Source organism: Lolium perenne, chromosome 5, assembly GCF_019359855.2.
Source record: "Lolium perenne isolate Kyuss_39 chromosome 5, Kyuss_2.0, whole genome shotgun sequence".
NCBI lineage: Eukaryota > Viridiplantae > Streptophyta > Magnoliopsida > Poales > Poaceae > Lolium > Lolium perenne.
Window position 1 is genome coordinate 21,236,507 of NC_067248.2, and position 15,482 is coordinate 21,251,988.

Here is a 15,482-nt window from a genome sequence, read left to right on the forward strand (position 1 = left end):
GTCCCTTTGGTCCAGGCAACCTCCACAACAGGTATGTATAGTGTGGCACCGCCATAAATCTAGCATATGCTGGTCGTCCCAACAGAGCGTGGTATTGCGACGGAAAATCCACGACTTCAAATTCCAGCCTCTCGATTCTATAATTTTCTCGGGTCCCAAACTGAACGTCGAGATTGATCTTCCCCAATGGATAACTTGGTTTCTCCGATGTGATGCCGTGGAACCTTGTGTCTGTTGGCTTCAAATTTGCTAAGGATATGTTCATCTTCCTCAATGTATCTGCATACATAAGGTTTAGGCTGCTGCCGCCGTCTATGAACACTCGAGAGACATCAAATCCCGCGATAACTGCTGGCAGAATAAGTGCTGACTGCCCTGGTCGAGGAACTTGCTGCGGATGATCTGCTATGGTGAAGCCAATATCTTGTCCTGACCAATTAAGATACTCAACTGTTGGTGGAGGCATTTTTTCTGCCATAAACACCTGTCGTGAGATTACTTTCTGAGCTCTATTGGACGGCCTTCCCTTCTGAATCATTGACACCGCTCCGTTGGAGTTAGGATCAACATAAGGTGGTGGTGGAGCTGCTGCCGCTATTCTGAGCTGATGCCGATTGTCGTCTGTAATCGCGGGAGGAGGCGGCAAGTGAATCTCGCTTCTGGGTTCTCGAGGATTTCTCTGTGTTGCCCGCGCATTAGCGTGCTCTGCATACCTTAGCATTGCCTGAAAATTTCGACAGTCTTTCTGCAGGTGCCCTGACTGTCTTTTACCGTTGCTGTCGAGGAAAAAGTGCATTTGACACGGCCCATTCATCATCTCTTCAGGGGATACGAAAGGCCTTGGGAACCTAGGCCCGCTATTTTGCCTGTTGTTGTGAGGATCATCCCTGTTATCACCTCGCTGTTCACTGCTTCTCTGATAATCATCTCTGTTGTTTCCTCCTGTGTTTGCCCGAAAACCTGCCGAAATTTGCCCTGGAGCGTCATAGTTCGGGTACTGCCGAGGAAATCGTCGCCTCGGTTGATAGTTTCGACCACGGTCCTCCTCTGGCGACCTGTGCCGTTTGTTGTGGACAGCATCTTCTCCATCTGCCCATCTGTTTGCTATTTCCATTAACGCGGATACTGTCTTTGGATTGGTCCTTCCCAAGTCTTCGACAAAATCTCCACGCCTGATTCCTGCGACAAACGCATCTATTGCTCTCTCGTCAGATATATTTTCTGCCGAGTTTTTGATGATATTCCACCTTTGGATGTACTTTCTCATTGGCTCATCTGGCTTTTGTCGACATGCTCTCAACTCCTCTAACGACGCAGGTTTTTTGCACGTGGACCTGAAGTTCTTGACGAACACGTCCTCGAAACTTTCCCAGCTGTCGATAGATCCTGGAGTGAGTTTCTTTATCCAAGATCGTGCGGCTCCACTCAAATGCACCTGGATGCTTTGCATAGCTGTTGCCCTGGTTCCTCCTGTGAGCTTCACTGTCTCGAGATAATCAACTAGCCAATCCTCTGGATCTTGAAGGCCGTCGAACTTCTTGAAGTTGTCGGGTAACTTGAATCCTGAGGGGACTCGAGTTTTTCGGACTCTCCTCGTGAAGCATGGCAAGCCGCACATATCTTCGTCATTAAGCTCCGGAGATTGCCGATGATCCCGTCTGCTTTGCCGCGCTCTGTCGACCCTTGCTTGTGCTGCTGTGTCTCTTGCTCCACTTGGTCCTTCAGGTGCTGCCGCTGTTGCTGCTGCAGGTCGTGGACTATTTTGCCTTGCCGCTCCTTCGGGAGGCGTTGATACAAACGCTGTCCCCATAGCTCCAACTCCTGCTACCGCCATATTGTATAGTGTCTCCCTTGGATCACCTGGAGGTGGTTTAGATGCGAGGATAAAAGCATGTGTCGCCATATACCCAGCCTCTGGTGTCTTAGGGATGATGTTTCCTCTTGTATCTATCGACATGAAGGACATGTCGAGGTTTTGGACCAAGTGCTCTCTTTCTGCCTCGGGTATATGTTGCAACCTTGATCTTGCTCTGTTCCGCGCCTCCCTGTGGCTATCACCCGAAGTTCTAGATTGTCGACTTAGATCTGCCCTTCTCCTGCTAGATGCAGAAGCTGCCTCCTTTCTTCTGTTTAACTCAGCTGTCTGTTTTTCCAATTCTCTTGCAGCTCGTGCGAGCCTATATTGATATGCTTGCAATTCCTCTGGTGTGGCTGTGGTGGCCATTGGTTCTGAACCGTTCATAGCTCTCGCGGCTCTATCCCACGCTGCTTGCGAAAGCTGAACTCTGTCTCGCGGCTGCGGCCCGACGTATTTATTGCCCAGGCCTTGTCGCAGATTGGAGGGATCGACGTATGAATTTCCCAGATCGTCGAAAGCCTCAGATGTTTCCTCTTGATCTTCAATGGCATAAATCTGATGATACTTTGTACTCAGATCTATGTTGGGTTTGGTGACATCATCGTTGAGATTGATGAAGACCTTGCCCACTGTGATAGATTTGTCGATGAAGTCGTAACTGTCGACATCGCTTGAGCCATCGCTTATATATGAGTCCGCAGATGACTCAAACGACATGTCGTTGAAGATCTTGGCGAGTTTCTCTCTTGCTCTGGTGCTGACGTAGCGTGTCGACGAAGTTTCTTCTTCTCCTGACTCGGTTGACGATGTATAGCTTGAAAAATCGGAATCGACCGCCGACGATCCCGACGAAATCGGAATTTCGTCACGATACGATCCTTCCTTCTCGACGCGAAAGTGAAACCTTCCGAACGTCATCTCCATGGGCTCCGCCAGATACGCATATGCATCCAAACGGGAGGGTGGGTGAGGAACAAAATCGACAGGACCAGCAGCGATCTGTTTACCTCGATCCATTGCGTTGCTTGCGGTTGACGATGTCGAAGATCTTGAACGTGCCATCGAGATCAGATCCTTACGCCTCTAGTTCCCACAGACGGCGCCAATTGACAGGGTATCAACTTGTCAATGCCTATGGATTGTAGGCTAGGGTTTAGTTGGAAGTAGAGGGCAAGTAGATTTCGAAGGTTTCAGCCGAAAAGTACTCGACGATTATGAGAACTAGGGTTTGCAACAATGATTCGATGATCTCTTCGTCCCTCGACTCCCCCTTTATATAGGAGGCGGAGCCGAGGGTTTCGTTTTGTACAAGTTACAGAGTCCGGGACGGTTTCTAACTCATCCCGCCAGATTACAAATAACACTTCCTATTACAACTCTAACTTTTCTTAATATATCTTGGGCTCCTGAATCTTCTTATTCTTCGGGTAGTGGGCCTTCAATAAACCCCGGGTACTATCTTCGGCAGGCCCATTTGGGATGCCTATGTCACCAGGTTCGGAGAGAAGCCTGGCGGAGCAGAGCCGGACGACACCGCAGCAGGCGGCACAGACCCGGGCGTCGACGGCGGGGTCGGTGGCGGAACGTCACCGCGTGTCGAGGACTCGCCCGTCGATGCGATCTGGGTGATCGCGGGCGCAACCGCAGGGACAAGCGAGGGCGATGAAGAGTCACCCGATGCGGGGAGCGTCGCCATGGCGTTCGATGCCATCGATGTGAAGGAGAACGTGGCGGCGGAAGCCGACGGAGGCGGAAGCGAGAGGGCGGCGGATCGGCCGACCTAGGTCAAGAGCGTTGCTCTGATACCATGAAAGCGTAACTAGGGAAAGAGAGATTGCGCTGACCCGACGTGCCTCGTCGGGTAGGGATCGTTTTATTATATATTATATATGAGGTATAAGTACAGAGTCCTATACCTATACGTATACAAGTCATACGTATATTCTAACAGCGTAAATTTTCAAGGGTAATTTCACAACATATTTCCTCCACGGTGCAATGGTCATCTTTTACCAGTTCATGCACGATGAATAGTGTCCACGCATGAACAGTGCCTTGAACCAGCATTTTTACATTTGCTGACGAAATTTATTTTAATATTTTTTCCAATGATTTAATAACTTCCGATAGTAATTTATTGGTTGAAGTCCTCAGATTTGGCAAAAAAAATTAGAGTAATTTGTTAGTGAAAGTCTTCAACTCAAACAGTAGTTCCCCTACGGTAACAATATCTAATAAAAAAAATTCAATTTCGGTCGTCAATTTCGCAATAGTATTCTTCAATGGTGCACGACAAGTAATTTTTTCCAAGTAATCCTTCGACAAAAAACTTCATCCTTACTCTGAAGCAGTTGAACTCCTCAAAGAGTCTACACCAAATACATCCATATATGCGTTCAGAGTTTCTTCCATTCGTGATTTATTGAAGGAAAGGGATATAACTGTAGTCAAAATTAGCCGTGAGGCCAATATGGTCAGCCACGAGCTAGCAAAGATAGGCAGGGTTAGTATAGATCAGACGTTTGGTTTGTGAATTTCCCCTCGGCAGTAGGTCGGGCGCTATACCATGATTGTAATCCCCCTATCAATTAATATATGTCCTTTCCCCCGCAAAAAAAAAGTCACCTAAAATAATTATCGAATAGTAATAATGATGACTATTATTATCAAATAGTAATTCAACAGTGCATAATTTTTTTAGGCCATTTTCGTACCATATTTCCTCCCTGGAGCAACTATTCTTTTTTTAGCACTTTTTCAACGAAAAAACTTCATCCCAACTGTGATTCGCCTAAAGAAATTATCCAACAGTAGCTCCAACAATGATTGTCTATTAGTAATTTTCTACCAGAGTTATTCATCGACGTTAGTTTCCCAACAATGTTTTTTCAACGGTGCAAGAACGATAATTCTTTATTTATGTTGCACTACAAAGTTGAAATTGGTTGGAGTTCCTGAGTTATGTAGATCCAGATAATATTCTTGATTTTCTACTATTCATATTTTTTGTGAGAATGTTTTAGATTTTCTCATTGATTTATGATCTAGCACGTGATTCAAAACTATTCGCTATATGAAAAATGTCAAAGCCTACATATAGATTATACGAGCTAAAAAGTAGGTACATATATATTCTATGCAGAAAATGTGTACATATAGATGATAATATATTGTGGTAATCTAGTTAGACTTAGCAATTTAATTCATAAGTAAAACTCTATTTTCCTTCATTTCGCTTATCCGACTCCACTCACGAGCTACCAAAATAGATGAAGTTGTAAATAACTAAACATGGAATTAACCATCCACAATGTATCTACTTGCTTTTTTCAAAAAAAAATTTGTACTTTCTTGCTTGTCAAACACTCTTATAGAGTAACAAGGTGAAATTGAACATGTAAGTTTAATATCATTAGAACAAAGTCGATGCATTCAATATCGCTCACACGTGCGCGGCGTGCGCGCCTCGCGAACCCATAAGAATAGACACATAGTTGTAAAATTACTCCACTGAACGTACACGCCTAATCTGAAAATAAAAGAAACTGAACACTCCTTTCTTAATAGTAGGCATTGAACTATGTATAAGAATAGGAATCTGAATTTTGATCCAACACATGCATCAGAAACTTTTCATGGCTCCCAGGCAAGACCTCAAATCCGGCATGTATGGGCACTCGTACTTGTCGCAAAAGGCATCGCATACTTTGGACGTCATCCCTGTCTCGAGGTTCACCATGAAAAGGCCACTGCCTGCATGAGTCAAGAACAAGGAGCCGCTCTGGTCGCACATTGCTGCGATAGAGGGCCTGCAAAGTGCGAAAGGATCGGACATGAGATGTACCGTCTTGTGAAGCGCCCACGTGCCGTCGTCTTGAAAATTCCAGATGGAGATGACAGGTTTATTATCCACATAAACCAAAGAGAGACACCCCAAAGCTGAACTGAACAGGCGAAGTGCCCCTTCGTTGCGGCGGTTTATGCCCGCGTGCAGCGGAAGGTCAATTCGGCGCGCCGACGCCTCGGTCTGGCCGAGGCGCACGGCCAGTACTGCGTCCACCGCGAACCGATGGTTGTAACATATCCAGTGGATGTCGCCATGGTGGACGACGGCAGGGAAGCGGAGGTAGACCGCCATGTTGTCAGGCAGTTGGGCTGTCACCGCCATGCCCCACTGTCCTGTTTGGGAGGAGAAAACGCGCAGGACGATCTCGTCTGGTGCATGTGCGTCTGGATATCTTTTCGTCGATGCAAGCAAGCGGAAAGAGGAGCCATCTCCGTCCAGAAATGCTAGGCTCTCGAGGAACGATATGTCAGGGACAGGGAGTGGGGGGAGAAAGGTGGAGGTCCCGGCCATGGGATTGCAGACACAGATCCTGATGGAGTCGCAAGAGTAGCCCTTGACACGGCGGAGCGCAATAAGCCCATGTCCGCCTGACGCGACAGCGTCGAATCCGCTGAGGCTGGCCGCGTTCGGCAAGAAGTGGGACAAGTGGAAGACGGAATGAGGGCGGCCGATGAGGAGGAATCGCGTGGGACGGCCGAGGTACCGGCGGCGACGGGGTCGCTTTGGAGAAGTGTCCCGGAAAAAGAATCCGAGGAGGGGTGAGGGAAAGGACGGCTCTAGGATGAGGCGGCGCCATGCTTTGCAGGTGGCCGCACAGCGGACGACGGCGACGGCGTCGCCCACGCGGGACAAGATCTCCATGAAGATGTCCGCCGGGAGATGTGGCAGCCGCAGAGGCGCATCCGCCGGCGAAGCCATGCACCGACGACCAAGAGGCGAAGCTCTGTTTAGACTTTAGAACACTAAAATAATTTGGTTTGAGAGAGATCGGAATACAACAAGTTTGGTCCAAGTTATTACACCGGCCCCACAACTCTCCAAACCGTTTAGGTTTAGGAGACAACTCCTTATCAACTGGGTTTGACTTTGTTTTGTCGCCCACGTCACCTAGAGAATACATATGAGCCCGCACGCCATATTCTTTCCATCTCTTCTCACTCCTATCAACAAAAGAGGGTGAGGTGGGATACGATTCTTGTAGTTACCAAACTGAAAGTCTGAACGTTGCACTGCAAAAACAGAAAACACAGATCGCATGTAAACATGCGACATTTCTGATTCTGTTATTCAGGGCATGTGCAATGGTTGATAAGACTATCTTATCTTAATCCTACCACGTAATCTAGATATAACAAAAAATATGATGTACAATGAGTTATTTTTTAGTCTTATCTTTAGCAACGAGACATCTTAAATTTGTGGTGTGAAAGATTGTGCTAAGAGATGATCTCTTAGCTAAGAGAAGGCATAGTCTTTTTTTTATCTTTCTCTTTCCTCCACCTCAGCATTTACCCTACGTGGCACTGCTAAGATATCACCATTGTACATGCCCTAAAGGCGATTACAGGGCAACTAACTAGCTCACGATCCGATTCTGTCGCGCCATCCGATGACCTCAGCGTGCGCCTGCCACTAAGAGCATCTCTATTTCTCTAGCAGATCCCCATTCCCCGCATAATAACCGCCGATTTTCGGTTCGGAGACGGAAAAAAGGGACCGTTCAGATCCCGCATCGGACCCTCATTTCCAAAAAAACGGGCCACCCGATTCGCGCCGCGGAAACCCCAACTTCTCGGGTTGGAGAGGCTGTGCGAGCGCGAACCCCATCTTCTCCCCCACGTTGGCGCGAAAGAATTTTCAGCTCGCACATTCCCGCTTCCACCCCACCTACCGCTCCGGATTCTGCCGACCCCGCCCATCTCCAGCCACTGCAACCCCAGCGTCCGGACCGACATGGATGCAATCAACCCGCCGCTGCTCCCGGGCTAGGCCGCGCCGCGCGGACCAGCTCCACCGACCGCATTTGGATCCAGCGTCGCCGCGGCAGCCGCCACCGAAGGCGCTGTGGTTGACGTGCCTCCCGTTGTTGCTGCTCCGGGAAAGCGGAAGCGACTGGGGCAGCACGTCATCCCTGCGCCTCCCGCTGCAGTTGCCCCTCCCGCTCCGGCCAAGCGGGTGAAGCGGCCGAGCAGCAAGGTGTCGGCCCTGGCGCCGGCACCGAAGAAGGCGACAAAGAAGGCTGCGAAGAAGCCACCCGCTGCCAAGATGGTGTCGCTGACTGCCTTGACGGCAGCGATGGTGACGGCTCTGCCGGAGTCGGGTGATGCGCACAAGGTGGTCGACAAAATTCCCGCCGTTGACGACACGTCGGAGTCGTACATTGACATGCTCAACCATGCTACCGTCCACATCGACTCGCCGCCGCTTGCAGATTACGGTGACTACCATCGGCGAGGGAGAAGCTGAAATGGAAGAGATCGAGGAGGGAATGTCCGATGAAGCGGTCGCCAAGGCGAAGGGGGAGTGATCCGGACCGGCAACTACACCGAACTCGAAGATGTGATCTTGATCCGTGCTTGGGAGGCAGTTTCGATGGATGCCATGACCGGCACCGACCAAACCTGCAAGAGGTATTGGTCACGCATCGAGGATAAATTCTTCCAATTGATGCCACCTCTCTCTACTACTCCGGTTCGCTCCTACCGCTTGCTCCAAGGCCGATGGGACACCATCAAGTCAGCGTGCAGCCGGTGGTCAGGTTGCGTCGAGGGCGTGAGGAACGCGCCACCGAGCGACACTAACGTCGGCGATTGGGAAGCTATTGCGCAGCAAAGGTTTCGGGAAATGCCGGGTTTGAAAACATACCGTTCAAATTCGCTCATTGCTATGCCCTTCACGAGCACAATCCGAAATGGAAGTTTAGGGAACAAGAGGCGCCACCGCCAAAGCACAAGCTTATCGAGTTGGAGGACGCGAAGGAGGATGACATGCTTGAGGCCAAGAAGAACAAGAAGCGGCCGGATGGATGCAAGGCAACCAAGGACAAGATCAAGAGACAAGGAGAGGCTGCATCATTGTCTCTCAAGATCGATGTGATGGTCAAATCCAAAGAGGAGTTGTTCATGAAAACTTTGGCGGTAAAGAAGGAGATGATGGAGGCGAAGGCCAAGGAGAAAGAGACAAAGTGGACAACGCTCTGGAAGGATGCAAAGCGCAAGGCTAGCATTGAGGAGAGGAGAGCACGCGCCGAGGTGCACCGTGCCGTGGCGGAGGTCATCGCGGCGGAGAATGCCACTATGATGATGAACCCGGCCGGATGTAACTTTTTCCCACGATCGTTTTGATATATTATACGCTTTTTTCCGACGTCGTAGGCAAAAGTTAATGCCATTTTACCTTTTTCTGTAACTTTTTATGCAAAAAAATTGAAATCCAAATTTCTTAATTTTCCCTAATAGTAGGTTGCGTAACATACATGAATCTCAATATATTTTATTTTTTGAATTTTCTATCATTTCCTTTTCTATTTTACAGTGTTAAAAAAGGCGATCCAGGGGGGTGGAGGTGCGTGGGGAGCAGAAAAACCTTTTGCACCGGTTCTTAACACGAACCGGTGCTAAAGGGTTCGCGGCTGACGCCAACCCTTTAGCACTAGTTCGTGTTACGAACCGGTGCTAAAAGTCCCGCACGAACCGGTGCTAATGCTCTTTAGAGAAAAAACCAAAGCCTTCTTTTTCTACTAGTGAGAGAACCCACGCAGAGTGTACATTAGTCAAAAGTTTACCAGACTTTTCTGACAACACCTGATTTATCAGTAATTTTTCAAAGCAATTCTTCGGTAAAAATGCCATCCTCAATTGAATTCACCTAAAAAATTATCCAACAGTAATTCTAACGATTATTATTTATAACAGTAATTCAATGTTGCGTAAATTTTCAAGGGTAATTTCACAACATATTTCCTCCACGGTGCAATGGTCATCTTTTACCAGTTCATGCACGGATGAATAGTGTCCGCGCATGAACAGTGCCTTGAACCCGCATTTTTACATTTGCTGACAAAATTTATTTTAATATTTTTTCCAATGATTTAATAACTTCCGATAGTAATTTATCGGTTGAAGTCCTCAGATTTGGCAATTTTTTTTATAGTAATTTGTTAGCGAAAGTCTTCAACTCAAACAGTTTTTTTTTGAACATTATATTAGACAAGCAAGTCGCCTCATTAAAAACCTTCCAGCCCCCTTCGGTACCCTGGAAGGAAAAGAGTGCGTCAAGAACTTGCTGTCCCCAATCAAAGTATGGTTACATCATCCACCAACTGTGGATACAAGAAAAAAGGCGGGCTCTCAAGCCAAAAATTACAATTTGGATCTTCTACAGATCTAGCTATTTGATGAGCCGCTTTGTTTTCTTCCCTTGAACAGTGTGATATGGATACTTCATTGAAGCCAGCCATCATAGTCCTGCACTCGTCCAAGTAGGCCACGCCAATAATCCTATTCTCAAGAGGGAAATTATACGCATTGACCAGATCTAGGCAGTCTGTCTCGACAATCATATTGTTACAGCCAATGCGTTCAGCCAACTGTAGCCCATCCCTTACCGCTTGAGCCTCTGCGGTAGTAACATCGATGACCCCTTCAATTTCTACTCTGCAAGCTGCCAGAAACTGACCTTGCGAATCTCTGATGATGCACCCCGTGGAGGCCCTCCTCGTCGCTAGATCAACTGCGGCATCAGTATTTAATTTAACTTTACCTCCCGGGGGTTTAGTCCAGCCTTTTTTGATCGTCCCATTTCTATTTGCTCGTGCCCGGTTACAGTTTGCCACCATTGCCTTTATGGACAGCGCCATTCTGCTTGGGGATGGCGCTTCACCTTTATGCTTCAATTCTCTGCGTCGCCACCAGATGAACCAGGCTGCCGTGGCTATCACTTCTCTCGTCTGAGAACCTCCAATTTGGTTAGCAGCTAGTTGCTTGGATCGGAGCAGCGTCTCCAAGATGACACTACCAGACCGATCCTCGTCAGCAGCTGCTTGAATAATATTCCATATACCCAGAGCCTCCCATGTTTCCTTTGCTCGATCACACTTGAAAATCATATGAGCAATGTCTTCCGCTCCCCATTCGCAAACCGGGCATTGTCCCGATCCACCAAGATGTCTATTTGCTAAAACGCACATACACGGTATGATCCCATGTAGAGCTCTCTAGGTAAATATTTTCACCTTGGCTGGTACTGTTAGCTTCCAACAAATATCCCAGACTGGGTTTATTTCAGAATTTCCAACTTCATCTCTTCTCCTCGCTCTACTCCCGTATTGGTGTTGCCATTCCATATGATATGCTGATTTTAACGAGAACATTCCATTCTTTGTACCGATCCAGGCTATAGAATCCTCCTCCGCCAGTGGTGACAGGGGAATAGCTTGAATTCTCCTTACATCTATTGGATAGAAGATATCATGCAGCATTTGCTCATCCCAAGATCCCGTACCTGGGTCTATCAGGTCCTCCACCTTGTCAATGATAACATTGTTACCCCTAGTAAGCACTCTGCCATTGGGGCTGTTTGTGTTGGAGATATGCCCAAGAGGCAATAATAAAAGTGGTTATTATATATCTTTATGTTTATGATAAAAGTTTATATACCATGCTATAATTGTATTAACCGAAACATTGATACATGTGTGTTATGTAAACAACAATGAGTCCCTAGTAAGCCTCTTAACTAGCTTGTTGATTAATAGATGATTAGTTTCATAATCATGAACATTGGATGTTACTAATAACAAGATTATGTCATTATATGAATGATGTAATGGACACACCCAATTAAGCGTAGCATAAGATCACGTCATTAAGTTATTTGCTATAAGCTTTCGATACATAGTTACCTAGTCCTTTCGACCATGAGATCATGTAAATCACTTATACCGGAAAGGTACTTTGATTACATCAAACGCCACTGCGTAAATGGGTGGTTATAAAGGTGGGATTAAGTATCCGGAAAGTATGAGTTGAGGCATATGGATCAACAGTGGGATTTGTCCATCCCGATGACGGATAGATATACTCTGGGCCCTCTCGGTGGAATGTCGTCTAAATAGCTTGCAAGCATATGAATGGTTCATAAGAGACCACATACCACGGTACGAGTAAAGAGTACTTGTCAGGAGACGAGGTTGAACAAGGTATAGAGATACCGATGATCAAACCTCGGACAAGTAAAATATCGCGTGACAAAGGGAATCGGTATCGTATGTGAATGGTTCATTCGATCACTAAGTCATCGTTGAATATGTGGGAGCCATTATGGATCTCCAGATCTCGCTATTGGTTATTGGTCGGAGAGAGGTCTCAACCATGTCTACATAGTTCGCGAACCGTAGGGTGACACACTTAAGGTTTGATGTCGTTTAAGTAGATATGGAATATGGAATGGAGTTCGAAGTTTTGTTCGGAGTCTCGGATGGGATCCAGGACATCACGAGGAGTTCCGGAATGGTCCGGAGAATAAGATTCATATATAGGAAATCATATTCCAAGTTTGGAAATGATCCGGTGCATTTATGGCATGTTTTAGAAGGTTCTAGAAAAGTCCGGAAGAAAGGCACTATGGAAGGTGGAGTCCCGGAGGGACTCCACAAGCTTGGCCGGCCAAACCCTAAGGGAGGAGTCCCAGGTGGGCTCCACCTGAGGTGGCCGGCCACCCCACCTAAGGAAAAGGTGGGAGTCCCACCTTGGGTAGGACTCTCCCCTTGAGTAGGTTTTCCACCTTTGGGAAGTTTTAGTGTTGGGGTCTTATTCGAAGACTTGGACTACAACTCTTGGGGCTTCCACCTATATAATGAGGGACAAGGGGAGGGTGGCCGGCCACTCTTGCCTCCAACCTTGGCTGCCCCCTTCATGGCCGGCGCCCAAGGCACCCCTCTCCCCAAACCCTAGCACCCCTCCTCCACATACAACTCCAGCATATGATTAGGCGAAGCCCTGCCGGAGTTCTCCATCGACACCGCCACCACGCCGTCGTGCTGCCGGGATTCCAAGGAGGATCTACTACTTCCGCTGCCCGCTGGAACGGGGAGAAGGACGTCGTCATCAACACCGTACGTGTGACCGAGTACGGAGGTGCTGCCCGATTGTGGCACCGTCAAGATCTTCTACGCGCTTTTGAAAGCGGCAAGTGATCGTCTACCGCAGCAACGAGAGCCTCCTCTCGTAGGCTTTGGAAATCTTCAAGGGTTAGTCTCGTTCATCCCCTCGTTGCTCCCATCTTCTAGATTGCATCTTGGCTTGGATTGCGTTCTCGCGGTAGGAATTTTTTTATTTTCTATGCAACGAATCCCTACAGTTTGGCAGCCATGGATCTTGCCATATGTTAATATCCGAGCCAGTACCAACTCTCCATATATAACCTCTCTTAAAAGTATTCAGGCCCGCCATCAAACTCTGCCAGGTGAAAGATGCACCTTTTTTTAGCTCAGCATGCAATAGATCACCTGAGGGATAGTATTTAGCTCGCAGGATTTGAGCACATAATGAATCAGGGGCTTCTACCAGTCTCCAAATCTGCTTGGCTAACATAGCCAAATTAAAACAATGTAGGTCACGAAAAACCATACCCCCTTGTTTCTTTGGCGTACACATTTTCCACCATGAGTACCAGTGCATCGCCTTCTTCCCATCCTTTTCACCCCACCAGTAGCGAGCAATAGCAGCCGCAATGGCCTTACAAATTCCTTTTGGCAATTTAAAAACAGACATAGCATATGATGGAATTGCCTAAGCCACTGCCTTCAGTAATATCTCTTTCCCTCCCATCGAGAGGTTTTTCATATTCCATCCACTAATGATTTTGCACACCCGGTCCACCAAGTGTTGGAAGCAATCCGAACGATCCACTCCTACATGTGATGGAAGACCAAGGTATTTTTCTGTTAAAGCCTCCGCCTCAATATGAAGGGCTGTGCATACAGCCAACTTGCTTTCTTCTCCTGTATTAGGGCTGAAGTAAATACTTGACTTTGGGTCACTCACCAATTGTCCAGAACTGGCACAATACAAGTCCAACACCCTCCGAACAGCTGCAGCATTAGGCGCATCCGCCTTCATTAGAATCAGTGAATCATCGGCAAATAAGAGGTGAGATACCGATGGTGCCCCGCGACACACTCTGACTCCTTGAATGCCACCGCTCTCTTCTTCATGTGTTAGCAAACTTGAGAGACCCTCAGCACATAGCAAAAATAGGTACGGCGAGAGTGGGTCTCCCTGCCGCAGCCCCCTTGTCGGAGTAAAAACCTCCGTCTCATCTGAGTTAAACCAAACACGATATTGGACAGTGGTAATGCAAGACATAATCAGATTTGTCCATTGCTCCACAAAGCCCAATCTGTTCATCATATCTCTCAGAAAACCCCACTTCACTCGATCATATGCTTTATGCATATCTAGCTTCACCGCACAATAACCATGCTTCCCTTCTCTTCTTCCCTTCAGAGCATGCACACATTCATAAGCTACCAGGACGTTGTCAGTAATCAACCGACCCGGTACAAAAGCACTCTGACTTATACTGATAATTTCAGGCAGGATAATCTTCAGCCTATTAGCGAGCACCTTCGAGATTATCTTATATAGCACATTACAAAGACTGGTTGGTCTGAACTGTGTAATCATCTCCGGGCTCTCCACTTTCGGGATAAGAATTATTGCCGTCTCATTCCACCCTACAGGAATTACACCTGTTTGTAAAGAAACCAAAACTTCATTAGTAATAGCACCGCCTATATAGGGCCAGAATTTTTTGAAAAAAATAGCATGCATTCCATCCGTCCCTGGTGCTTTGAAATCACCAATTGCAAAAAGAGCCTTCTTCACTTCTTCCTCCGAGAAAGGAGCAACTAGTCTTTCGTTCATCTCAGTAGTTACTCGAGGTTTTACCCTTTCAATCAAGGTCGGGTCAGTAGCTCCCACCTCCGAAGAAAACAACTGTGAGAAATAGTCCTATATGATCGGTTTAATCATAGCATCCCCTTCTCTCCATACTCCATTATCGTCTTTTAACTTTACAATTAGGTTCTTTTTGTTTCTTGCTTTTGCATAGTTGTGAAAAAAGGCCGAGTTTCGATCGCCATGAGTCAACCAGTTCACTCTACTTCGTTGCTTCTTGTAGATCTCCTCCTGCTCAAGGATCCTTTCTATTTCCTCTGTAAGTTCCTCTTGCCTCTTTGAATTTTCTTCCGACAACTCCCCTTTAATCACGTCTTCAAGTTGTCTCGCCAAAACCTTTAGCCTGGCTCTCGGTTTTTCCAAAACGGTACCATCCCAGGCATGTAAAGCTTTCTGAACTGAAGAAACAGCTCTGGCTACGTCACCGCCATTCTCAGTTAAACTTGCATCCCACGCTGCCTGTACTACCTCGCCAACTCCCTCTTCCTTCAGCCATTTACCCTCAAACCTCTTCCTTCTCACTTTCCTAGACATTGCAGTCGCTTTGTATTACTTAGTATCTAGCAGGATCGGTCGGTGATCCGATCTTAAACCCTCCTGATTGGACAAACATGCATAGGGGAAGAGCTGAGCCCATGTTTCATTACTGCATGCACGGTCGAGTCTCTCTCTCATACCCGATGCACGCCTGCTCCTCTTTCTTCTCCACGTGAAGGTATCGCCTATATATCCAAGGTCCTCCAAACCACAATCGGAGAGGCCATTCCAAAAAGCTTGCATATATTGCATGGGTCTCGGGTTGCCGCCCTCTTTCTCA

General features: G+C 47.3%; 1 protein-coding gene across 1 annotated transcript; it reads right to left on the bottom strand.

Moving 5' to 3' along the window:
- Positions 1-5,324: 5,324 nt before the first annotated feature.
- Positions 5,325-6,667, bottom strand: LOC127304537 (uncharacterized). Its single transcript, XM_051335187.2, has one exon. The coding sequence runs from the start codon at positions 6,621-6,623 to the stop codon at positions 5,481-5,483; it is 1,143 nt and encodes a 380-aa protein (XP_051191147.1). The 5' UTR covers positions 6,624-6,667; the 3' UTR covers positions 5,325-5,480.
- Positions 6,668-15,482: the final 8,815 nt, after the last annotated feature.

Coding starts and splice junctions, on each gene's coding strand:
- LOC127304537 (XM_051335187.2), bottom strand. CDS start 6,623: ATGGCTTCGCCGGCGGATGCGCCTCTGCGGCTGCCACATCTCCCGGCG.